Source organism: Heterocephalus glaber, unplaced genomic scaffold, assembly GCF_053883595.1.
Source record: "Heterocephalus glaber isolate CG9 unplaced genomic scaffold, H.glaber_assembly_v1.0 deba00000896, whole genome shotgun sequence".
NCBI lineage: Eukaryota > Metazoa > Chordata > Mammalia > Rodentia > Bathyergidae > Heterocephalus > Heterocephalus glaber.
The window spans coordinates 1,308,759-1,335,003 of record NW_028258170.1 but is presented as its reverse complement, the minus strand read 5'-3'; the positions used below and the strand labels follow the sequence as shown (position 1 = coordinate 1,335,003).

General features: G+C 40.9%; 1 protein-coding gene and 1 pseudogene across 1 annotated transcript; one reads left to right on the top strand and one right to left on the bottom strand.

The window, feature by feature from the left end:
- Positions 1–1,458: 1,458 nt before the first annotated feature.
- LOC147828858 (syncytin-1-like) lies at positions 1,459–13,640 on the bottom strand. The gene is given in 3 exon segments (XM_087207882.1): positions 1,459–8,510; positions 8,512–10,012; positions 13,413–13,640. Coding segments are annotated over 2 exon segments (1,701 nt in total). The 5' UTR covers positions 9,984–10,012; positions 13,413–13,640; the 3' UTR covers positions 1,459–8,281.
- Positions 13,641–14,664: 1,024 nt separating this feature from the next.
- LOC101707244 (olfactory receptor 10AG1-like) lies at positions 14,665–16,574 on the top strand (annotated as a pseudogene).
- Positions 16,575–26,245: the final 9,671 nt, after the last annotated feature.

Here is a 26,245-nt window from a genome sequence, read left to right as displayed (position 1 = left end):
TAAATTCTGCTGCAGACCAAAATTATTCTACAAAATGCAGAAATGACAACAGCTCAGAGTGAAATCAGCAAGGGTTTATAAAGGTGCTGCGGGAAAACTTTACAAATATCCACTTCCATGTGGGAACAGAGACAGATAAGAAAACAGTGTGTGGGACAGCAGCACTTCAGAGTGGGAGCCAGAGACACACAAAGAACTTCCTGTTTAGCCAGTATGTTCTCAGCTGATGTTGTACTAGATATATCAATGATCTCCCAAATCAGTTTCCCCATTCTTGGCTGGCTTCTGAGCACAATTTAAAATATGTTCACAAGTTTCCTGGTATGTAACCCAGGTTTTAGGGACTTTGAAAAGACTTAATATAGGGGAAATAAATGTAGCTCTCAGCCTGCTAGATGTCAGATACCCTGAGCTCATGTTTTCTAAAGACTGAATTCCATGGAACAATGAAAGATAAGAGTAGGAAAACTTTAGCTGCTTAGGTAACATTGATCCAGTAGGGAAGCAGGTCTCATAGCAAGTGTGCATAGAGAGAATAAGGACCTTTACAGGATGGGTTGGATCTGGAGACCCTAGTCACCCACCTGGGTGACTGATATCTCTCTCAACTTTATTGGAACAGGTGACTCCAATTACAGTCCAATCTTCAATTTATTGCTTATCCCTCAGGAGGGACATAGGCCTGATAATTCTGTTTTATATGAGGCCTTGCCTCTGACAGATGCGCCTCCATCTTGGAATCAGTTCTCAGCCTCTGAACTGACTTGCTGGAGGGCCCAGTCCTGTCTGACCACCTAAACTATTTCCACTTAACCTAGCTGTCTAGAGTAGACTTACTTTAATTTGGCCCTACAACTCATAGAAGGAGCTGAATGGCAGCACTTTTTGATTTCACATGATTAATTCCAAAGAAATCATTCTAAGACAACTTTTAAAAGTAACCTACTATTTTTTTAACATTTTCATATTTTATTGTATATTTTAGGTATACAATATAATGACATTCATCAGTGAAAATTTGCACCTTTATGTAATCTCTCTTGGTTCTTATTTTTCCCACATTCCCCTGCCCTCCCTATTTACAAAGACTTTGTTTATATTTTTTTCATTTTCTCATATTAATTCCATTCTCTTCTTTCCTTTCCCCTACCCTTCCCACTTCTCCTTCTCCTTTGCCCCTTTTTTTCCTATTTCACATTATCTATTATACCTTTTAGTCCTTATTTACACTTTCAGTTTCTCACACTAGAGAAACTATTTGGTATTTACACATGTATGTCCTGTTCATTTCACTTAAAAGTATCGCCTCAATGTGCATCCATTTAGCCATAAATATCTCTTTTTATTTTTCATGGCTGAGTAGTATTCCATTTTATTTTTAAAAAATCACATTTTCTTTATCCAGTCTCCAATTGATGGGCATTTGGGCTGTTTCCAAGTTATAGCTATTACAAACTGTGTTACTATGAACATGGGTGCACATATATCACTTTGGTATGATTCTTTTAATACTTTGGTGAAGAAACCTAGCAGGGAACTGCTGGGTCAAATGGGAGTTCCAGTCCTAGTTCTTTGAGGTATCACCATACTGGTTTCCACAGTGGTTTCATCAGTCTACACTGTCACCAGCAGTGGAGCAGGGTTCCTCTTTCCCCATAGTACCACCAGCATTTTTTATTGGTTGAATTCATCATAGCAGCCATTCTTTCTGGAGTGAGGTGGAATCTCAGTGTTGTTTTCATCTGCATCTCTCGAATGGCTAGTGATGTTGAACATTTTTTCCTATGTTTATTTGCTATTTCGACTTCTTTGTGTGAGAAATGTCTGTTCATTTCTGCCCATTTTTGGATTGGGTCTTTAAATTTGGGAGGTCTGATCTTTTTAAATTCTTTATAGATTTGAGATAGAAGGGCTTTATCTGAGGACCAGCAGGTGCAAAATTTTCCCCACATTATGGGTTGTCTCTTCACTCTGTTTTTCAGTAAGAAGAGATCCCACTCATTGATTGTGCTAGTTCACAGGCATCTGAGGTTTTGTTCATAAAATCTTTTCCTATACCAATGTCTTCCAGAGTTCTACCTAACCTCTGTTCCACCCAGTTCAGTATTTCTGTTTTAAGATTTAGTTTTTTAATCCATTTCAATTTTAGTTTAGTGCATGGTGAGAGATATAGGTCTACTTTAATTTTTGGCAAGTTGAAACCCAATTTTTAAAGCACCATTTTCCTCCAGTGAGAGTGTTTGGCTCCTTTGTCAAAAATGAGGTGGCTGAGTGAGTCTGGAGTTGTTTCAGGATCTTCTAATCTGTTCCACTGGTCCTCAGGTCTGTTTGTTCATCAGTTCCATGCTGTTTTTATCATAGTAGCCTTGTAGTATACTTTCTAGTTGGGGGTTGTAATACCCCCTGCCATGTCTCTATTACCTAGAATTGCTTTTGCTATTCTGGGTCTCTTCTTGTTCCAAATGAATTTTTGGATTGTTTTCTCAAGGTCCATGAAGTATGCTGCTTGGATTTCAATTGGAATTGAACTGAATCTACATGGCATTATTGGAAGTATGGCCATTTTCACTATGTTGATCCTTCCTACCCAGGAGCAGGGGATGTCTGTCCATTTTCTGATATCATTTTCAATCTCTCTTTTCAGAGTGCTATAGTTTTCAAAGAAGAGGTTTTTGATTTCTTTTGTTAGGTTGGTTCCTAGGTATTTCAGTTTTTTAATGCTATTGTGAAAGGAATTGTTTGCCCTATTTCTGTCTCAGTGAGTCTGTTGTTCATGTAGAGGAAAGCTATTGATTTTTGTGTGTTGATCTTATATCCAGCTACTCTACTGAATTTGGTTATTAAATTTAGAAGACTTTTGGTGGACTTCTTGGGATATTCTATATAGAGTAGTATATCATCTGCAAATAATGACAATTTGACTTCTTCATTTCCTATCTTTATTCCTTTTATTTCTTTCTCTTGTCTAATTGCTGTGGCTAATGTTTCCAAAACTACATTGAATAGGAGTGGTGACAGTGGACATTCTTGTCTTGTTCCTGATTTTAGTGTGAAGATTTTGATTCTCCCAGGTGAGTTAAGTGATGTAACTGGTGAACAAGTTGTCACCCCAGGGCTTGGGGGAGACAAATTCATTCCTTTGTCCCTTTCCACCAGCCTGAGTCCAATTTTGTACTCCCTCACTTTTGATTTTCCTCTTTGTCTTCCAGGGTATATGTGGGCTTTTCTGGCAGGTAGCCAAAGGGCCAGACAGGCAGAATGTCTATTGGCCCCACTGGTTCTTTGGCCACCCTTTGGGCCACATCATCAGCCTCTTGGTTACCACAGGCCTCAAAGCTGTCTCCTTTTTGGTGACCTTTGCAATGAATAATGGCCAATGCCCTGGGTTCTCAAATTGTCTCCAATAAGGCCAAAATTTCTTTTTTTGATAGTTTTCCCTTCTGAAGTCAATAGCCCTCTCTGTCTGTAGATGTCACCATGCACATGGGAAGTGGCAAATGCATACCGGCTGCCAGTATAGATGTTTAGAGCCTTGTCTTGACCTAACAGGGCTTGAGTTAAAGCTATTAGCTCAGTCCTCTGCATTGAAGTCTTTTGGCTTAATGCCTGTGTCCAGTGTACCTGTTTTCCTGGACTGACTGCAGCTGCCTCTGCATATCTGACTCAGTCTTCCATAAAGCTGTTTCCATCTGGGCTTTGTCAATTAGATCTGGGTGGTTGGTGGTGGAAGTTGTCAGAGTGTCCAGACAATCATATAGGGGCATGTGTATGAGTCAGAGTCTGGGAATACGGTGGCCAAATTGAGGGTCATGTCTCAGGCAAATTTGATGTGTGGCGCATCCAGCAACAGGGCCTGATACTGAGTCAGCAGGTGTTGGAGAGCCATTGTTCTGGGGCTCCTCTCAGCTATGTTTCCACCACATGGGGTGCGATAATGACCAGGTCCTGCCCCAGGCTGAGTTTATCTGCCTCCTTGACCAGGAGGGCAGTGGCTGCAACTGTCCTCAAACAGGTAGGCCATCCACTTGCCACAGGATCAAGTCCTTTAGACAGGTAGGCCACAGGTCTGTTTCAAGGCCCTAATGCCCGAGCTAGCATGCCTTTGGCTATGCCCCCTTGTTTAGCCACAGACAACCAAAAGGGCTTGGTGACATCAGGTAGGGCCAGTGCTGGTGCTGACACTAAGGCTTTCTTTAAAGCCAAAAAGGCGCTTTCTCCTTTTCTGTCCAGAGGGACTGTCTCTCATGCCTAGAGTGCAGCAATAGTGATTTTTCCCAGTTTTTTGGCTAGGACTTTTTCAGGGGCATCACGGTTATCATAAACTTTCTGGGCTATGTTCAGGGGTTTAGTCCTATTCTTTCCCTCAAATCCCTCCAATTTCTGTAATTATTTTTTCTAATATCTGGGGCTGACTGGGAAACAAAGGCCAAATTTAAAGCTGCTGCATTTTTGGGAGCTTCTGGGTCAATAGGAGTGAAAATTCTATAGGCTTCCAAGGGTCTCTCTAAAAACGCAGCCTGAGACTCAGTTTTTCCCTGGGAAACCTCACTTACCTTACTCAAATTAGTGGGCTTTTTGGCCATTGCCTGGAGTCCCCCTAATAAGTGCTGGCAGTAGGTCCCCAGCCTCCTCTTACCATCATCATCATTGGGGTCGCATTCAGGGTGTTGTGACAGAACTACTGTTTCAGCCTTGGCCGAATGCCCCAGAGTTCCAGGAGTGATGCCAGGGTTTGGCCCCAGGGCCTCTTTGACTGCCTGTTGATAAATGCCACCCCACTCCTCAGTGGTGAACAGGATCTGTAAAAACTGCTGGCAATCATCCCAGGTTGGCTGATGGGTATGTAAAACAGACTCAAGAAGAGATTAATGCCTGAGATTTTTCAGAGAAGGGGGGATTTTGATGTTTCTAATTGTAAAGATCACTAGCTGTAAAAGGGACATAAATCAATCCTCCCCTGGGCTCTGTCTGTTTTAAATGAAAAAGGGAGGCAGAAGATGGGGCTGATGGACTGTAGTCCTGTCCTGATCCAGTGCCAAAGGTCAATCAGGACCTGTGGGGCCCCAAGTCCCGAGACCACATTTCAAACCTTGTGAGCAATGTGTACAGAATAAGTTCCCACTGGGGGCCAACTGACTCTGAAACTTGGACATTCTGATTGACACAGAGTTCACAATTTGCCTTTAGAAAATTTCATGCCATATTCATCTTCTATGACTCTGGAATAAATTTTTTTGAAGTTATTCAAAACACAAACAAGTGGAGTTCCTTCTTTGGACTGTGAGGAACCCATAATTTTAGCCTGTGAATACACAAAGGGCACACAAAGCAAGCAGACAGACAACAATAAACAGACAAAAAATAGACTTTGTCCACATAAACCTCTGGGGCCAAATGGATTCGGACCCCACCCAGGGAGTCAGTCTTCTGAGGACTCTGACCCAGTTGAGGAGTGTGCTTGCCATTGTGAAGAGACTCTAGATAGGGGAACCTGTGCCATGTAAGGCTTCCTCCTACCTACCCATAGTGCACTAAGAATCATTTGATTGTTACCTCTAGAGGCTTTCCCAATAAACTCCTGCAGGTCCATTGATCAGCAATAGGGCCCAACTGGGACCGGTCTACCCGAAGCCCCAGAATACCATCAGGGTGGTCTCTCCTTCTGCAGACCGGTGTCCAGAGGGGCCAAACACTGCCAATGTCTGATCCTGGTCTCTCCTAAAAAAGAAACAAAGGTTCCAAGGTAATAGCCTCTAGAGCAACAAGCTATCTCTCTGGGACCTCCAAGAAGGTTACACTCAGTGAGAGAGAACCAACCAGAGACCAGTATTAAATCCACACAGGAGTTTATTACTGGCCAGGACCCGAGCCAGACATTGGACTCTAGCCTTGACTAGGGGTTGACAAACATGTTTTATACATCTTTGAGGCCAACAGTTTCTAGGCCCCTCTATGGGATAGAACTAGTAAAGCAAGCAAAAGGTACAGAAGTGGAATTTCCTGCTGTTAGAACATTTGTAAAACAATAATTGATTAATTGTTATTTCTAAAGAGACTTTCTAAGGGTAGGAGGTTTTTAAGCTTCCTCCTTCTGAGTTCATCTAAAAGGCAGGCAGGTGGGTCAAGCAGCAGTATGGAGTCTGTCTTGCTAACTAGGGTCCTTCATCTATGAGTTTCTTTTTGAATTAAGTGTGTTTCTTGTATGCAGCATATTGTTGGATATTGCTTTTTGATCCATTCTGCAGTCTATTTCTTTTGATTAGGGAATTGATACCATTAGCATTAATGGTTATAACTGATACATTTTGACTTATCATTGTCATGACTTTTTCTTTTTGTTGGATTCTCCCCCTTTCCATCTAATTTCTTGTCATGCCTGATGGATTCATTCTGCATGGGGTTCCTGGGGTTGTGATCCTCATTGCCTTTTCATGGGATATTTTCTTAATATTTTTGGAGTGCTGGTTTGGTATTCATGAAGTTCATAAAGTTCTCTTTGTCATGAAAGTATCTTATTTCTCCATCAATTTTGAAAGATAGTTTTGCAGGGTACATCAATCTGGTTTGGAGGCTGTTTTCTTTTAGGGCTTGGAATATATCACTCCAAGCTCTTCTTGCTTTGAGAGTTTGCATTGAGAAGTCTGCTGTGATTCTGATGAGCTTTCCTTTTATGTGATTTGTTTCTTTTCTCTAACTGTTTGTAGAAATTTGTTCTTTTGTTGGTTTCTGGAATCTTAACTATTGTATGCCTATATGTAGTTTTTTTTTTTTTTTGATCAGAGCTATTTGGAATTCTATATGCCATACATATCTGTATGTCAAGTTCTTTTTCCCTGCTTGAGAAGTTTTATGTCATCAATTCTGTAAACAGTTTTTTTTTTATTTCATTTACACTCTCTCCTGTTTCTTCATTGACTCCAATCAGTCTAATGTCATTCTTCTTTGCATCGACTAGCAGCTGCTGGATTGATTTATGACAGTCCCTTAGAATTTTAAAGCAATTTTTCTTTTCCTGGTCACTAATTGGAATTTTATCTTCTATATCTGAAATTCTGTCCTCACAATGGCTCATTCTGCTGTGTAGACTTTCAGTGGAGTTTTAGTCCCTTGGAAATCTGTTTGCATCTGTTTTATGGATTCCATTTGTTTCCTATGTTGGGATTACATCATGTTCCTCAGCTCCACACTAGATTTATTATTCATGTCTTGCACTATGGGCACAATCTCTGCTGTTATCTGATAAATTATTTCTGATTTCATTTCTTCATATCCTCTTTTGTTTTCAGTTCATGGAGTCCAGGTGGTTGAGTAGCAGATTGTTCCATCTCATTTCCCTTTGAGCTTGCTGTAGGTGATCTGGAAGTCTGTTTTTGAGGCTTGTTTATAAGTCTTCTCATTTTGACAGGGAGGTGGTGCTGCTGGTGCCCACTCAGCTCTCCTCCTCTGTACTGATAACAGTGGCACATCAACTGGGAAGCCTCCTCCTTTGAGCTGGGAGTGATGACATGTGGACCCACATAAGCTTCTATTTTTATTGTTTTGCTGGCACCTTCACTACAGTTTAAGAGATTCCCTAATTTCAAATGTCAGAAAGCCCATGACTCCAGTGTTCTCTGCAGAGCATTTGAAATTCATTTCATACCTGAAAGCATATTCTTGTGTTCTATCATTGGCTCTGAAAACACAGGCTTTAGCTCAGAGTCAAAGGGATCCCATTCTGGAAAAGGCCCCAAAGAGTAATGTCCCATCCCGTGGGTAAGTCAACGGAGACCCTAGAGGGGGAGCGAGAATGACAAAGGACAGGGGACACGAGAGATGGAGACAAGACAGGTTTCTGATCAAGTCTCATTTATTGTGGAAGCTGCTACAGCATATATACCATAGGGCTAGAGGGAGGGAGCAAGGGGAGGGTACTGGGGCTACTTCCTTGTTGCTGGGTAGATTTGCAGCAGGCTTAGACATGCCCGTAAAAGGCACTCAAGAGTTCTAGCGGGGGGGGAGCAAGGCCCCCCACAGGTCCTCCCTTTAAAATTATAATTTTAGAAAGGCATCAGGAGAGCCAAGCCTGCGGGGGCTGAGCCTGTCTTGGGTCAGAGCGACATACATGTCTGCACCATGTACCTTACCCATCATCGGTTAACCAGAGAATTAAGGCTCTGGCACCTGTCTTAGGCGGCACACGAGGGCTCTCTCATTGCATGGCACACTTGCTCAGTTGCCCGTCATTGGCTTGCCAGCCCACTCACCAGTTGGGGCGAGAACACTTCGCCATGGCAAGGACCTAATCGACGGTCCGGCATTCGTCCTGGTCAGCCATTGCCAATCTATGATAGTAGACCTGTATGGGTGCTGTTTTTATTGCCTCTATCTGGGCTCTAAGGAAGGCCATGATTTTGTTGTATATTATGGGCCCCAAAGAAATGAGCAGAAGTAGGCCCAATAAGGGTCCCAGCAAAGGGAGAAGATAAGGGAGGAAACCATTGAGGCCAGTCCAGAGGGGATTTTGAGCGAATTTTTTCCCTGATGATCCCAGACTTATTGGCATAGAAACAACAATGTTCATTTAGGGCTATGTAAATCCCTGCTTGTTTCGCTGTGAGGAGGTCCAGGCCCCTTCTATTTTGAAGGATCACCTCAGCCAAAGAATCGATCTGATCTTGTACATCTGTAAGAGTGTTGGAGAGAGCTTGAACATCATTAATCAACTGGTTGGATAATTTGGCATAGGAGTGTAAAGCCACTCAGATGTCAGCAGAGCCAGTGGCAAGGGCACCGGACACCCCCAGCCCCATGAGCAGGGGGACCAGTGAAATGGCCCTGTTATGTTGCCCAGCGATATAGTCAAAGCTGGGCAAGGGCACCGGCTCATCTCCAGGAATGAGGGCGATGTCCGGGAGGACAGTCGCCACCATGCACAGCCCAGTCCAATTAGTGGGGAGGGAGGTGAATGCCAAGCTCCCTCCACAGACGAGCACGTGACCCAGGGCAGGGCAAATGGCGGCAGAGCCATTAAGCATTACAGAGCAGAGAGAGGAATTTTGGACTCTGACAGGTATATCGAAGCTATCATTGTGGCCTGAACTTAGATAACAAGCTGAAGCATTGAACTGTACTGGCTGGACCCCAAAGGGCAGAGAAAAACTGCAATTGTAACTAGAACTGTTGGCATAGTCAGTTTGGTCGACAACTGGCAAGGCGAGGGGCAGGGGTGTGCAAAGGGTCAAACATAGCCAACAATCCGCAGCAAAGGCTGGGTTGGATGTATTGATCAATTGATAAGTGGCCTCTAAGACACTCAGGGTTTGGACATCAGGGTCTGGGCCTCGAGGTTTGGGAAGGGCCAGCGGATAATAATTTAGGGAGGGGTACATCTCTTGGATGATAGTCTTGAGCTGTTTTTGTACTTGCTCTTCCCTGAGCTGATCTGAAGGCCCGCCACCATCAGATACATGAATTGGGGCCTGTGGCGGCCAGCAGACATCTTTGCCGGGACTGCCATTGCAGGAGGGTTGGCCAAATTTAGGATATCCAGTGGGGCTGGAAAAGTCCCAGTCACCTCCGACGGAGCCCCTGTAAGTTTTTTGTAGAACAGCAGTTAGATATATTTTTCCATTGGAATGCATACATTGTTGGGCTTCAGTGTAACAGGTAGAATGCATCTCTGTGGCCTTGGCACAATTGGCAGGGCATGACCCTGGTTCGCCATTGACTGTTGGTATGACTTTAGGCTTAGGGACGCAATCCCATTCTTGGTTATATCCTTCCACTAGCGCGGCCTCATAAACCAAGTAGGCAATCTTGTTGCTGCAATCAGTACTACAAGTGTAACTTGTGGGTGCAGACCCGCCAGAACCCCCAGCACAGTCACAGGGGTTACCATACAGGGCAATGAGCAGTTGTTCTTTGTTAACTGGTTGAAATCCGCTTTTTGTTAGCGGTGCCAGGAACAGAAACAGACCATGCAACAAATTCAGGGATGTCATCTTTTTTAACCTGTAAGCAAAATTTCGTCCTGCAATGTAAGCAAGGCTGGGCTGTAGATAAGAGAGTTAGGCTAACCTGATTAAGTTTTTGAAGATAACCAATGTGGACATATTACAATAACATATTTAAAACTTAACCAATGTAAATATTTTGTAACAACATAATCAGTGCTTAAATATCAAGAATAACCAATGTAATCAATTTATAACATATTTAGATAATATTCGTTGTGATGTGTCTCCCATAAGATTATAATATAAAATTTACTAGGGGGTCCCTTTAATGAATTAAGACCAGAATAATCATTTTCTGGGTGGCCACTTCTATATTCATCAAAGGGAGTCCCCATCTATATTCATTTTGACAAACAATTAAGAATATATATCTTTTTATTTTACAACTGTCAATTGCAATTTGATTATTGCATGTAGGTGACAATACTCATTACTTTCATAAAATAAATCTCAGTGGCACTTTGATCAATTAGCAACCTGGGAAGGAAGGCATGTCTTTAATTTAATAATATTTATCTGTAAGTCAATTTAACAATAGGCGAATATCCTTTGAAAAGGAAGGAACATATTGAGCTCAACTGTATGAACACAAACAACAGACAATAGACAAACATATGAGACAGTGTATAAAATTAGGGTGCACTCAAATATAACTGGCCAAATTGAATTATACTATTCTCTTTATGATTATTAGATTATAATTGTAGGTGCCATTGTTAACTGGTTGAACTTGGACAACGTTAGGTCATCGGCATCATTAACACGCTTATCAACTTGTTTTACTAAGCATTCTGGAAGCCACCTGGCTGACTTCATTTCCTTGGAGTAAACACACACTGACCCTCGGCCCCAGATGAGTACGGGGTCAGGCCCATGCCATGAGTGGTCCAGGGGGTCTCTCCACATCACAGAGGCAAATTGTTTTTGTGTCTCTGGTTGCCAGAAACGGTTAGCTGCGGATAATCCCTTAGCATCCAAATTTAAAAAGTTAAAAATAAATAGTGCATGTGATATTAGGTTTCTGGGTGACCCCTTAATAGGGTACTATTCCCCCTTTTTTATTTTATCTAATGTAATTTTGAGTGTGAGGTTGGCTCGTTTTATAATGCCTTGTCCTTGTGGATTATATGGGATTCCCATTATGTGTGTTATATCTAATTGTTTGCAAAACTTTGAAAAACCAGAGCTGGTATAGCCTGGACCATTGTCTGTTTTAATTTGTTGTGGACATCCAAGTACTGAGAAGGCAACTAGAAGGTGGGCAATTACATGTTTAGTAGCCTCCCCAGATTGTAGGGTGGCAAATATAAATCCACTATATGTATCAATGTTGACATGTATATATTTAAGATTTTCAAATTCAGGGTAATGTGTGACGTCCATTTGCCATAGGGCATTTGGAATTAAGCCAAGAGGATTAACTCCCAGATGAGGTGTGGGAAGATGGAGGGTGTACGTAGGGCAGGTTTTAACAATTTGTCTAGCTTGTTCTCTAGTAAGTTTATACATGAGGTGAAGCGTGTGGGCACTAAGGTGATGTAACTGGTGCGCCTTCTGTGCCTGATCAATCTGAATGGAGGCATCAATACTTAGAGAGTAGGCAGAAGCCTGAGGTCTTGTGGCCAGATCTGTTAACTGGTTGCCTTTTGTAAGTGGGCCGGGTAGGTTAGAGTAGGCACAAAGGTGCCCAATAAAAAAGGGCTTGGATCTTTTTCTGATTAGATCTTGTAATTGAATAAAAAGACCACCAGTTTGAGAAGCATGTTTTATCAATCCACATGTCTCTAATAGGGGAACAGATTGAGCAATGTAAGCACTGTCAATAAAGAGATTAAAGGCTTGTTCAGGGAATGTAGAAAAGACTGCTATGACTGTATGTAGCTCGGTTATTTGGGCTGAAGAACAGCTGGTTTGGACGTGGACAATGTTATTGTCCCACACATAGGCAGCTATCCCGGTAGAAGAACCATCTGTAAAGACTAATAGGGCTTCTGTTAGAGGAGAACAGGAAGTGACTTTTGGGAAAATGAACTCATGTCTATTGGCAAAGTCAATAAGTTTGTTTGGAGGATAGTGATTGTCTATTAAGCCTGTATAAGAAGCCAGAGCAACTGGCCAGGAGCCAGTAGTCTGCATAAGCCAATCGATTGGGGTGAGCCAATTTTCTGCCACCGATTCTAAAATGGCCATTGTGTAAGGTGTAGTGGCCCCATATTGAGCTGCGGCCGTTTTAAAACTTTTAATGACCTTAAAATCGAAACCACTGTGGTGTCTCCACGCCTGTCCCTGTGCGTCAGTAGTTTTAGTTACGGGAAAGGCTTCCATATTTTTAAGTTTTAGGGATACTCCCAACCCGGATGGCACCCTAGGGGCCGCCCCTCTAATGGGGGTCCGTGGCTTAAGTTTGTCCTCTCTGTGGACATTTTTATGGGTTTTGCCTGTTCTTAAGCCCTCGAGCTGGGTAATAAGTTCCCGGTGTTCCTTTTCTAATCTTATTTGTTCTTTTAGAAATTTTATCTTGTCCCAGAGTTCCTTTTGGGGATCAACAGCAGGGCATGACAAAGCGGGCGCATGGGAGTGCTGGGTACCGGAACATAAGGAGGAGGACCTTGGACTATGGCCGGCCAGGCAGGATTATGATATCTGGCTGTCTCCTCCTCAAGATTGGCCCAGTCAGCCTCCCCCAGATCGTTCCGTGGCAAGGGGGGGTGTCTGAGGTGGCGGAGGGAAGGGTACAAGGCCGGTTCCTCCTTAACAGGCGGGGCGGGGTCAGAGGCAGGGGCTGAAAGAGCAGAGGCGGAAGCTGAGGAGCTCCGAAGCTTTCCTTTAAAAGGCTTGGAAGAGGCAGAGCCCACCTGTAAACCCTCATCGGTTGCATTTTTTTTTTTTTTTTTTTTTTTTGTCTGGCTCATCATCACTATCAAAAGACATCAAGTCTTTTTCCTCGTTTTTGGAGGAAGTCCCCTCCCGCAGATGCTCGGGCCTCGGCACCATCTTGGCATCGTGGGGGGTGTTTACAAACTCCTCACTCAGAGGGAGAATGATCGACCCTTCCTCCGATCGGAGAGCTGTCTCCCCAACCTGGATGGCTTGAGCCACCAGCGGATCTTTGGTTTTTTGGGAGATAATTTCATTAATAAGATTTCAATAAGAAAATGCAGTAATCGGGACCTTTTCTGGTCCACAAGTAGCATAATAACCTTTAAGGGCCTCCCCTACTCTTTTCCATCTCCTCTCGTCAATGGTACCCTCGGCGGGAAACCAAGGGCAGAGATCTCTAATATAATCAAAAAAAAATTTTAACAACTGTTTGACTGTAACCTTTACCCCTCGTGTCCGTAAAGTTTCTTTAAGACCTTGTACAAATAACTCATGTTGGCTAATGCCCTGTCCCATAATCGCTGCTCAACTCACCTAGGTGCAGGAAAGATGGCAGGTTCACGTCAAACGCAATCCTCTTTTTTCTATTTTATTTTATTGGGCCCCCGAGCAGCGTTCTTCACTGGATCCCCCGTTCTCTGGCCCCACGCTGGGCGCCACTTGTCCCGTCCCGCGGGTAAGTCAATGGAGACCCTAGAGGGGGAGTGAGAATGACAAAGGACAGGGGACACGAGAGATGGAGACAAGACAGGTTTCTGATCAAGTCTCATTTATTGCGGAAGCTGCTGCAGCATATATGCCGTAGGGCTAGAGGGAGGGAGCAAGGGGAGGGTACTGGGACTACTTCCTTGTTGCCCAGTAGACTTGCAGCAGGCTTAGACATGCCCTTAAAGGCACTCAACAGTTCCAACCGGCGGGGGGGGGGTGCAAGGGCCCCCACAGAGTAAGGCTTGGAAATCCCCTGTCCCACAGTGTGAGTGTCCAGGCATCCTGGCCCCAGGGCTCTCTGGACTGCTGTGCCCTGTGCTGACTGGGCTTGGGGTCTTCTTTATGACCAGCTCCCCTCCAGTGCCTCCCTGATGTCTCAGGACATCACAGCAAGGGACTCTCCTGAGGGGCCAGGGGGCAGGCCCACTGCATTTCTGGTAACTGTGGCCAGGCCTGGATTTCCACTATCCAGTGCTTCCTTCCCATACAGAAGCACCCTGTTGCCAGGGGGAAGAGAGAGACCAGGCAGCTGAGACTGTTTCCATCTCCCAGGATAACTTTGCTCTGAGATATCCATCTGTGTCAGCCCCAGTCCTATTCCTCCAGGAAGGGGAAAGTGTCCCCTCTTTGCCCCTCTTAAAGCTAGGACAGAGTGTCCCAGACTGCTCCTCCCTCTTCTGTAGGCTTACCCAGGCAGGTTCCCAGGGTCCTAGACCTATATCCAAGAGCTGCCCAGGGCCTGGGGTGTTGGGCTTCTGGGTGAGGGGCTTTGAGTTTAGGAGACCTGAGACCAGGGTAAGGGTGGCCCAGGAGAGGGAATGAGTCACGGCTGCCTGATATGTTGAGCTTCATTCTGTTTTTCAAGTTGAGTTTCTATTTCCCCTAATTGGCAGAATGAGATCAGGATTAAGTTTTACTTTTCCAAATGAGGTTTTTATGTCTCAAAAGGGACTTGAGCAGTCTGCCTGGATAGGCTGCTGCCTCCCTCCTCCCCTGGTACCTCTTGCTCTGTGTGCTTGACAGTGTGAGCCATGGGTGACTCTGTGCCTGGAGGCCTTGGCAGTCAGTGGATGTCACCATGAACATGCAGGCTCACGTGGAGCATCAAGGAAGTGAGGTGGAGGGAGGGGATAAGACCCCCCAGGAGCAGGCAGGGCTGGGAAGAGAGAAAGAGCCTCTCAAGACTGAGCTGTGCCTGAGAGCTGCCCTCCATGCCCACCCTCTCCCAGCCTCCCAAGGCCTCTGCTCAGTGCTGTGAGCCCAGAGATGTGGAAAAACTGTGCCACAGATGCCCTTGATTGCTAAAAACAGAGTAACTCATGCTAGATGGCAAAACCTATGTGCATAGATCAGCTAAACAGAGTTGCTGAAATCAGGTCAACTAGTGCCAACCTTTCAACATGTTGGTTTTATTGTCCAGCTGACAGCTAAATAAAAAACTATCAAATATCTACTGCTTGATGGAATGTAGTAATTAAAAGTATTGGGAGTGGAATGCATGATCACAATATTGCTTGCACTTTTATGGTACATAAATGAAAAGGAAATTCATTTTCAACTCGATGCCAAAGTGGGGATGGTAGATCTATAGCTGTGTTACAGGGTTCTTACTTGTAAATGATGCTTGTAAAAGCCTGGTGGAAGAGTAAATCATTTCCAAAATGACACCTAAATATTTGAAAGTGATGTACTGCTGGGAAAATATAATGTAAGTGATTCTGCCTCAAAATTCTATCACTATGAGTAGAGAAGAGCAGTTTGTTTCCATGTTCAAACATAAAAGTAAGAAATGGTATAATTATGTCATATAATTATCTTTCAAATTAAAGCTTGAAATAGGTATCAATGTTATATTTTTAGAATTTGAAGACATTCCTCAGTATGCCTCAGTTGTGCCTTTTGAATCTCTGCTATAAAAAACTGAAATTTAAATGTAGATTAGAAAATCAATATTCTAATTGTCCAAGCATCACTGAATCCAGTAGAATTCGATAAATGGTCAAAGAATTTAAGTGACATATCTTTCTACTTTCACAGGTGGAAAGCTAAAGAATGCCACAAGAAGTAAATTTCACTTCAATGATAGAGTTTGGTTTTTTGGGGGGGAGGGGTTCTAATATTTCCAGTCTACAAAAGTTTCTTTTTGTGATATTTTTCTTCATTTATGTGATCATCCTTTTAGGAAATAGGTACATCATTCTCATAACCAAGTTGGACCCAGCCATCCACACTCCCATGTATGATTTTTTTCTCAGAAATTTTTCTTTCTTAGAAAGCTGCTATGTGTCTGACACCCTGCCTAGAATGCTAACCAACCTGTAGATACTGAAAGGCAATATTTCTTTGTTTGTCTGTGCTACACAGGTGTATTTTTTCCTTGTGCTTGGAGGAACCGAGTGCCTCCTGCTGACCACGATGTCCTATGATTGCTACGTGGCCATCTGCCACACTCTGCAGTACCCTCTCATCATGAACCCCAAGTTCTATACCAAACTGGTGGCTGCCTCTTGGCTCATGGGAATGCTGGTCCACATAGGATAGACATTTCTGATTTTCTCCCTGCCATTTTGAGGATCCAAGGAAATCAATCACTTCTTTTGTTACATCCCACAGTTACTCAATCTGGGCTGCAGAAAAACTTTCATAAATGAGACGTTGCTCTTTTCAGTTGCCGTGGTGTTTATCTTGGTCCCTTTTCTGTTGATACTCGGTTCCCACAGTAAAATCATCTCCACCATCCTGAAGTTTCCCTCAGTCACAGGGTGAGTCAAAGCCTTCTCCACCTGCTCCTGTCATGTCATAGTTGTGGCTTTGTTCTTTGGATCTGGAATCATTACATATATCCAACCCAAACCCAAGTAGTTCTCCAGCAAGGATAAACTTTCTCTTTTCTACACTATTCTCACCCCATTCTTCAACTCTATGATCTATACACTGAAGAATAAAGATGTCACGATTGTCTTGAGGAAACTGCTAACTAAAGTTTAATACATGTGCTGAGGATTTGAACTTACTTTCTGATTTCTTATTTAATTCTGTAATTGTATAAAAGAACGTTTCCTGTGGTTTGCTTTCCTGCCCTACTAATGATTCTTTTTCCTCCTTTTTGAGGGTATTCTCTTATGCTGGGCTTTTCATGCTAAGGTTGTATTTACCAGAATTTTGTCAATAAAAGACAAGCTTGCAACAAATCTCATATTTTGTGGTCTTGTCTACTTGCAAATTAATTAGGGATTTGAGAATGTGTGAAAAGCTGTACAGTTGCTTACCTCCTAGTTGTTGTCTCATACATTTTTCTCTAAAAACAAAAATATATGTTTTGTTACTTTCATTATATGGGTATTATTTTCCTAAAGTTATTGCTACAGTCAAAAGTACTAGATATGCTACTTGGAGAACATTGGTTGAATAACTATATAACTATTTCTTGTATATTCAGATGTTTTACCTTTTTTAAGAAAGAAAATTCCTGTTCATTACTTTGAGAATACCTAGGAAAAGTTTAAAAATTTAGACTCCAGAGATGACACTGTGGAGATTGGAAAGTATGGTAATGAGTCTTCAAAGTCTTTCCATTCCCTAAAATATTAGAGTGGGCAGGGATAGAGACAAACCTTAAAAGCAACTACAGCTGAATGTCTGAACAAATGCAGGGTGCTCTGCACATTTCTCCTGTCTACTTTCTGTACATATCACCGTGTTTCTCTCTTTATAGACATGGTTTCTGACAAAATCATTAACAGTGACACCGCAGAAAAGTTTTTACCTTGTTCTTCACTAAAGAAAAGAATGGGTGCATCTTTGCTCTATGCAGACGCAGTCTGCACTGTATTACAGCATTTTTTACCCCATATATAAATATTCACCTTTGCTCTAAAATTGACTTTTCATTTGTTTGGGTGAGAATATCAATGGAAATTAAAATTGAAATATTGCTGAATTCACTGCAATTCAATTATTTTGTAATATAGTCCTGCTTGCAAAGTCTACTAATGCAGGAAACATAACTGAAATCATTAGATTGTGTGAAGAAACAAAAAGTATTCATAAGGAATAAATGTCTTAAAGCCTACCATCCAATTTGCACTATTTGTCAATCAACCTAAGAAAGGAGAAACCTGAGTTTTTGTTTTTTTGTTAATTTTGAAAATCTGCTTTGTTTTTAAGTCTGTTTCTCCATCAACACGACATTGATTTAAACAATATATTTTATGCATAGTCATAATGTACCATTCTGTTAGTTCCATAATGGTCATTGGCCCAAAAATAAAATGGTCTTAAAAACATGAATGGGGTGGGTCAGTCATTGCTGAGAAGAGGATATTCAGGAAAATAACTAAATTCTATAATAGACACATGGACAGTGACATATAACAGAGAGGCCCACACATGGACACAGTGAACATGAGGACACACTTGAACATGAAAGAAATTAGAACCACAGAATAGAGTTAGTTTTTAATAAATTTTTCCTTTAAATGAAATATCCTGACAGGACGAAGTTGCCCGCTGCAGACAGACAGGTCTGTGCATGCCCTGCCGGGGTCCTGAGTCTAGCAGAAGATGCTGAATCACCCAGGAAAATGCCAAATCACCCAGCTGCAGACAGGCAGCCACCTGGTTCCATACTACAAAGATGCAGAGGACACCAGATCACAGGACCAAAGTACTGAGTCCTGCTGCTCCCAGCCCAGAGGTAGGAGCTTCTGAGCTGCTTTCCCACTGTTCCTGGTCAAGAGGAAGGGGCTTCCTGGTCACCATACCTCCCACTGCTCCCAGCACAGAGGAAAGGGCTTTTGGGCCACCTCTGTCCCACTGCCCATGGTCCAGAGGAAGGGGCTACCAGGCCACCATCCCTCCCACTGCTACCAGAACAGAGGTAAGGGCTTCTGAGCCACCATCCCACTGCTCCTGGTCCAGAGGAAGGGGCTTCCCAGCCACCATCCTTCCCGGTGCTCCCAGCCCAAAGGAAAGGGCTTTTGGGTCACCAAACCTACTGCTGTTTCTGGCCCCTGTCCCACCTCTCCTAGCTCAGAGGAGGTAATCCGTGCAGGTGCTAACAGCCCCCCACCCCAGTCAAAATGAGAAAACATGTAAATAAGTCTCAAAACCAGACTTCCAGATCACCTACAGCAACCCCAAAGGGAAATGAGATGGAACACTCTGCTACTCAACCTGGACCCATTGAACAGGCAGCAAAAGGGGATCTGGAAAAAAATAAAATCAGAAATAATTTCTCAAATAACAGGAGAAATTGTGCCGCTAGTGCAAGACATGATTAATAAATCTAGAGAGGAGCTCAGGAACATGATGGAATCCCAACATAAGAAACAAATGGAATCCATAAAACAGATGCAAATAGATTTCCAGGACATGAAAAACTCCATTGAAAGTCTACACAGCAGAATGAGCCAATGTGAGGACAGAATTTCAGATATAGAAGATAAGATTGCAATTAGTGACCAGGAAAAGAAAAATTGCTACAAAATGATAAGGGACCATGAGAAATCAATCCAGCAGCTGCTAGATGATGCAAAGAAGAATAGCATAAGACTGATTGAGTTCAATGAAGAAACAGGAGAGAGTGCAGATGACATAAAAAAATCTCTTCACAGAAATAATGGCAGAAAACTTCCAAAGAAGGAGAAAAGAGCTTGAGATACAGATAAGTTAGGCATATAGGACTCCAAATAGCCTTCATCAAAAAACATCTACACATAGGCATATAATTGTTAAGATTCAAGAAACACAACAGAAGAACAAAGTTGTATAAGCAGTCAGAGAAAAGAAACAAATCACATACAAAGGAAAGCCCATCAGAATCACAGCAGATTTCTCAACACAAACCATCAAGGCAAGAAGAGCTTGGCATTACATATTCCAAGCCCTAAAAGAAAACAGCCTCCAACCCAGATTGATGTACCCTGCAAAACTATCTTTCAAAATTGATGGAAAAATAAGATACTTTCATGACAAAAAGCACCTTAGGAACTTCAGGAATACCAAACCAGCACTACAAAGAATTTTATACAATATCCTAGGAACAGACATTGAGGATCACAACTCCAGGAAGCAAAGCAGAATGAACCCATCTGGCATGACAAGAAATTAAGTGTAAAGGGGGAGAACCCAACAAAAAGAAAAAGTCATGGCAAGGACAAGTCAATACATTTCAGATATAACCATCAATGTTAATGGTCTCAATTCACCAATCAAAAGAAATAGACTGGCAGAATGGGTCAAGAAGCAAAATCCAACAATATGCTGCATACAAGAAACACACTTCATTCAAAAGGAAACTAATACACTGAAAGTTAAAGGGTGGAAAACAATACTCCATGGGACAGGAACCCCCCAAAAAAGCAAGAGTAGCTATGTTCTTTGCAGATCAAGTAGATTTCAAACCAACACTGATTAAGAGAGATGAAGGACACTACATCCTTGTAAAGGGAGGAATCCAAGAGGAAGAGATGACAATCATAAATATCTATGCACCAAACACTAGTGCACCCAACTATAATAAACAAATACTAACGGACACGAAAAGTCATATATGCACTAATACAATTGTAATGGGCACCTCAACACCCCACTGTCACAAATAGATAGATCAACTAGACTAAAAATAAGAAATGAAATACTAGAACTCAATCAAACTCTTAAACAAATGAACTTAACAGATGTTTAGAGTCTTCCACCCCACAAAATCAGAATACACATTCTTCTCAGCTGCACATGGGTCATTTTCCAAAATAGACCACATACTCACACATTGAACATGTTTAAGTAAGTGCAAATGAATTGAAGATATCCCCTGTATATTATCAGACCATAGTGCAATGAAATTGGAGACCCATAGCAAAACAAATTCAAAAAACTTCATAAACATGTGGAAATTGAACAACACACTTCTGAATAAACAATAGGTCATAGGGAAATTAAAGAAGAAATCAGACAGTTCCTTCAATTACATGACAATGACAAAACAACATATCAGAATCTATGGGACACAATGAAAGCAGTCTCATGAGGGAAATTCATAGCAGTGAATATGCATATTGGGAAAAGAGAACAAGCCCAATTGAACAACCTGATGCTGAACCTCAAGCTTCTAGAAAAACAAGAGCAGGACGATCCCAAATCTCATACAAGGGAGGAAATTATAAAGATCAGAGGAGAAATCAATGCAATGGAAACTAAGAGAATGATACAAAAAAATCAATGAAGCCAAGAGTTGGTTCTTTGAAAGAATCAACAAAATTGACAAACTTTTAGCCAACCTTGTCAGAAAAAGGAAAGAAAAGGCCCAAATCCATGCAATTAAGAATGAAAAGGGTGAAATGACAACAGACCCAGCAGAAATCCAGAGGATCATCAATACCTACTTCCAGAACCTATATGCCAATAAGATGGACAACACAGAAGAAATGGACAGATTCCTAGATACATATGAATTACCAAAGGTGAACAAAGAAGACCTAAAAATTCTGAACAACCCAATATCAACCAATGAAATTGAAAATGTAATTAAAATCTTATCAACTAAGAAAAGCCTGGGCCCTGATGGCTTCACTGCTGAATTCTACAAGACATTTAGAGAGGAACTGCTTCCATTACTGTTTAAACTTTTCAATGAAATTGAAAGGGAAGTAATACTCCCAAATTCATTCCTGGAAGCAAGCATCACCTTGATCCCCAAACCAGAGAAAGACCCAACTGAAAAAGAGAACTATAGGCCAATCTCACTAATGAACATAGATGCAAAAATCCTTAATAAGATTCTGGCAAACAGAATGCAGAATATCATCATGAAGATCATACACCCTGATCAAGTGGGATTCATCCCAGGGATGCAGGGATGTTTCTATATATGAAAATCAATCAATGTAATACACTATATCAATGGAGCCAAGGACATAAACCATATGATTATCTCCATAGATGCAGAAAAAGCATTTGACAAGATCCAACATGCATTTATGATAAAAACCCTACAAAAAATTGGAATAGATGGTCTCTACCTCAAACTCATAGAAGCCATCCATGAAAAACCAACAACCAATATCATACTAAATCATCAAAAACTGAAATCCTTCACACTAAAATCAGGAACAAGACAAGGATGTCTACTATCACCACTCTTGTTCAATATAGTTCTGGAAACATTAGCCACAGCAATTAGACAAGAGAAAGAAATAAAAGGAATAAAGATAGGTAATGAAGAAGTCAAATTGTCATTATTTGCAGATGACATGATACTCTATATGAAAGACCCCAAGAACACCACCAAAAGTCTTCTAGACTTAATAACCATATTCAGTCAAGACCCTTGATACAAGGTCAACACACAAAAATCAATAGCTTTCCTCTACACCAATGACAGACTCACTGAGAGAGAAATAGGGCAAATAATTCCTTTCACAATAGCATCCAAAAAACGGAAATACCTAGGAATCAACCTAACAAAAAAAATCAAAGACCACTTCTCTGAAAACTATGGCACTCTGAAAAGAGAGATTGAAGATGGTATCAGAAAATGGACAGACATCGCCTGCTCCTGGGTAGGAAGGATTAATAGAGTGAAAATGGCCATACTTCCAAAACTGCTATATAGATTCAATGCAATTCCAATTGAGATCCCAGCAGCATACTTCATAGACCTCGAGAAAACAATCCAAAATTGATTTGAAACAAGAAGAGACCCAGAATACCAAAAGCAATTCTAAGTAACAGAGACATGGCAGGGGGTATCACAATCCCCAACCTGCAACTATACTACAAAGCTACTGTGATAAAAACAGTATGGTACTGGCAAAGAAACAGACCTGAGGACCAGTGGAATAGATTAGAAGATGCAGAAACAACGCCAGACACACTCAGCCATCTCATCTTTGATAAAAGAGCCAAACAACCTCACTGGAGGAAAGATAGCCTCTTTAATAAATGGTGCTGGAAAAATTGCGCTTTAACTTGCCAGAGATTAAAACTAGACCTGTATCTCTCACCATGCACTAAACTAAAATCAAAATGGATTAAAGATCTAAATATAAAAATAGAAACTCTGAACCAGTTGGAACAGAGGTTAGGTAGAACCCTTGAAGATATCCGTGTAGGAAAAGATTTTATAAACAAAACCTCAGTTGCCCATGAACTAGCACAAACAATCAACAAGTGGGATCTCTTCTTATTAAAAGGCTTCTGCACAGCAAGAGAAACCACCAGCAGTGTGAAGAGACAACCCACAATGTGGGAAAATATCTTCACCTGCTCTTCTTCAGACAAAGGTCTACTATCTTGTATCTATAAAGAACTTAAAAAGATCATACCTCCCAAATTTAAAGACCCAATCTGAAAATGGGCATCTGAAATGAACAGACATTTCTCACACAAAGAAGTAGAGACAGCAAATAAATACATGAAAAAATGCTCAACATCACTGGTCATTCAAGAGATGCAAATGAATACAACACTGAGATTCCACTTCACTCCAGAAAGAATGTCTGCTATCATGAAATCAACCAATAACCAATGCTGGTGGGGCTGTGGGGAAAGAGGAACCCTGCTCCACTGCTGATGGGAGTGTAGACTCATGCAACCACTGTGGAAATCAGTATGGAGCTACCTCAAAAACTAGGACTGGAAGTCCCATTCGACCCCGCTATTCCACTGCTGGGGATCTTCCCCAAAGAATTAAAAGAATCATACCACAGTGATATATGTGCACCCATGTTCATAGCAGCACAGTTTGTATTAGCTAAAACTTGGAAACAGCCCAAATGCCCATCAACTGGAGACTGGATCAAGAAAATGTGGTTTTTTATATAAAATGGAGTACTACTCAGCCATAATAAATGAGAAATTAGAGACATTTATAGCTAAGTGGATGAACATTGAGGCAATACTTTTAATTGAAATAAATAGGACACACATGAATAAATTCTGAAGTTTCTCTGGTGTGAGAAATGGAAAGTGTCAATAAGGACTAAATATATAATATGTAATGTGAAATAGAAAGAAAAGGGGCAAAAGGGAAGGAAGTGGGAGGGCTAGAGGAAAGGATAGAAGGGAATGGGATTAATATGAGAAAATGGAAAAATAAGAACAAAATCTCTGTAAATAGGGAGGAATGGAGGGGCTGAAGGGAGGGCTGGGCAAGGGTGAGAAATAAGAACCAAGAGAGACTATGTAAAGGTGCAAATTTCCAATGATGAATGTCATTATATTGTATACCTAAAATGTACCAATGATTAGAATGAAAAATCAAAAATGTAAAATAGGAACAAAAGGTCGAAAGGGGTAGGGGTAGTGGGAGGGTCAGGGCAAAGGAAAGAAGGGAAAGAAAAAATGCTGAGAAATGGAAAAAATGGAAATAAAGTCTTTATGAATAGGGAAAGGTGGAGGGGATGAAGGGAGGGCTAGGAATGGGGAAAAAATAAGAACCAAAATGCATTCTGTAAAGGTACAATTCCCAATGAGAAATGTAATTGTGTTGTAAAGCTACAATTTACCAATAAAAGAATTTAATTAAAAAAAAGAAATATCCTACACTAAAATTGACTTAAATATGTGACAAGAAAGAAAAGTAGATACTTGTTTACCTAATTTATCTACAAAATAATTCTAGGTAATTTGAAAACCTGAGTAGTAAGTTCAACATAGTAAATCTTCACAAATATGATGTGTGTTATCTTCATGACTCTCCCACGAGAAAAGCCGGCTTTCACCACAACAAATACTGTGGACACCCAGAGTTGCATGTGTATGTTATAAAACACAAAGAAGATTTTTCTAACAACCTGAATCTGGATGAATTGTGGGAATAAAAATGAGGCAACTACATATCACTTATTAAAGGGCTTGAATGCAATAGCAAGAAATTTCAAATTCTCCCTGAAATGTGGACAAGTGGTTTTTCACTCCCAGCAAACTCCCCCTACATTGGGGGAGCTGAGAGCAACGACAGGAGGAAGGCAATGAGGTTTCTATTTAAAAAAATAGCTCTCAGTAATGAACCAGAACAATTGCCAAATAGAAATTGTCTTCTGCAAGTTTCACTGATACACAAGAAGAGATGGTAAGAGGGACTATTCCTATTTAAGGATATTAAGAATAGGAATAGTTCTTAAAATGGCCACAAATATTGTAGCCTTCAAACGACTTCCTGAGAAAAAGAGCATGCAAATTTATAGGTAAAATATTATTTAAACCTTCTTAGACTGCTTAATGTGAATTTTTGAAGGTGAAATCTGGTAGATATATGAGACTGTTTTTGTTAAGGATGATTTCAAATTAATAAAACAAAAAAAGCACGAAAATTTGAATTCTTTATCTGAAAATATATTATTTTATATGATCATGAATCTATTAAATTTCTTATTTATAAAATTAGGTATGTTTCAAATACTGTTAATTATATTAATAATTGAAATAATTTATATGAGACAAATGATGTCACCAAATGGACAGGTATAATGGATTTGAGAAGAAAGGAAAATACAGACTTCTGGAAATTTAAAGAACAAACATTAAGAAAGTGCATTAATTGAGAAATTTTAAAGCAGTGTAGAATGCTTCATATTGAATAATGTTAATAGAGTGAGACCTTTGTTTTAATTTTTCTTAGATTTTTACTTGATTTTAAATTTTTAATTAGCATGTGTTTGCAGCATAAGCATTTTACAGCCATCTTGAGAAGTGTGTACATGTACACAACAGAGCTGGATTCTTTTTATTTTAATCCGCTTCTTATATCCCACCTCCCTTTCTCTTTCTATAAATTTCCTCCCTCATTTGTACATATTGATATTATTAATTTACATTATCTCTCTCTTGAGCAAAGCAAAGCACAAATGAATAGAACAATAAAGTATGGATATTACAAGCCAAAGACATAGTTATCTTGCAGATGGGAAGGGGTCGAAGAGAATTTGGATGAGATGATTTGGGCAGAGGAAAGGAAAGAGTACAATGAAGATGTGTTTCAATTTCTAGTTCCATTTCTGTACTTTGACAACTACAATGGTCAGGGTATGTCACTATTGATCAAGTTTAATCAAAGTTACACTATAAGAGGGCAATATTAGAAAAAGAATATAGAGAAAATAAGTTGCATTTGACTAAAAAGAAAGTATATAAGAATGGAAACAATAAGAGAAGATAGGACATAGAAGAATAGTATCATGAATTAGTAATGCTTTTCATTCAGTTCAAGTTTAGTTAATATTTATCATTCATGGGAAAGGAGGTGTTACTAGAGAAAGTCATTATTATTCTGAGTTTAATAGATTTAATATTTGGTATATTGGATAGGAGAGGTGGATATAGAAAAGCAGCAATCATGCACTTATGTGATTTGTAATGCAGAACAGATCATTGCTTCCACTGGACTGCTAATGGAGGATGTAAATCCATTTTTGCAAAGAATTAAAGAAAAGATTCCAGAAAATGGCCTTGAAAATAAAGAAGATGGAATAAAATTATCAATATAGAGAAAAACAATAACTTGACAAACAAGAGAAAAAACCTGTAAACTAATTCTAATGAAGGGCAAAAGAAGGAGATGATATTCCTCTATGTGTTCTAAAGACTGGTAATAATGTGCATTTCTCAATAATCTTGGGTATCATGACAGCCAAGTGTGATAAAGTGTTAGAATTTAT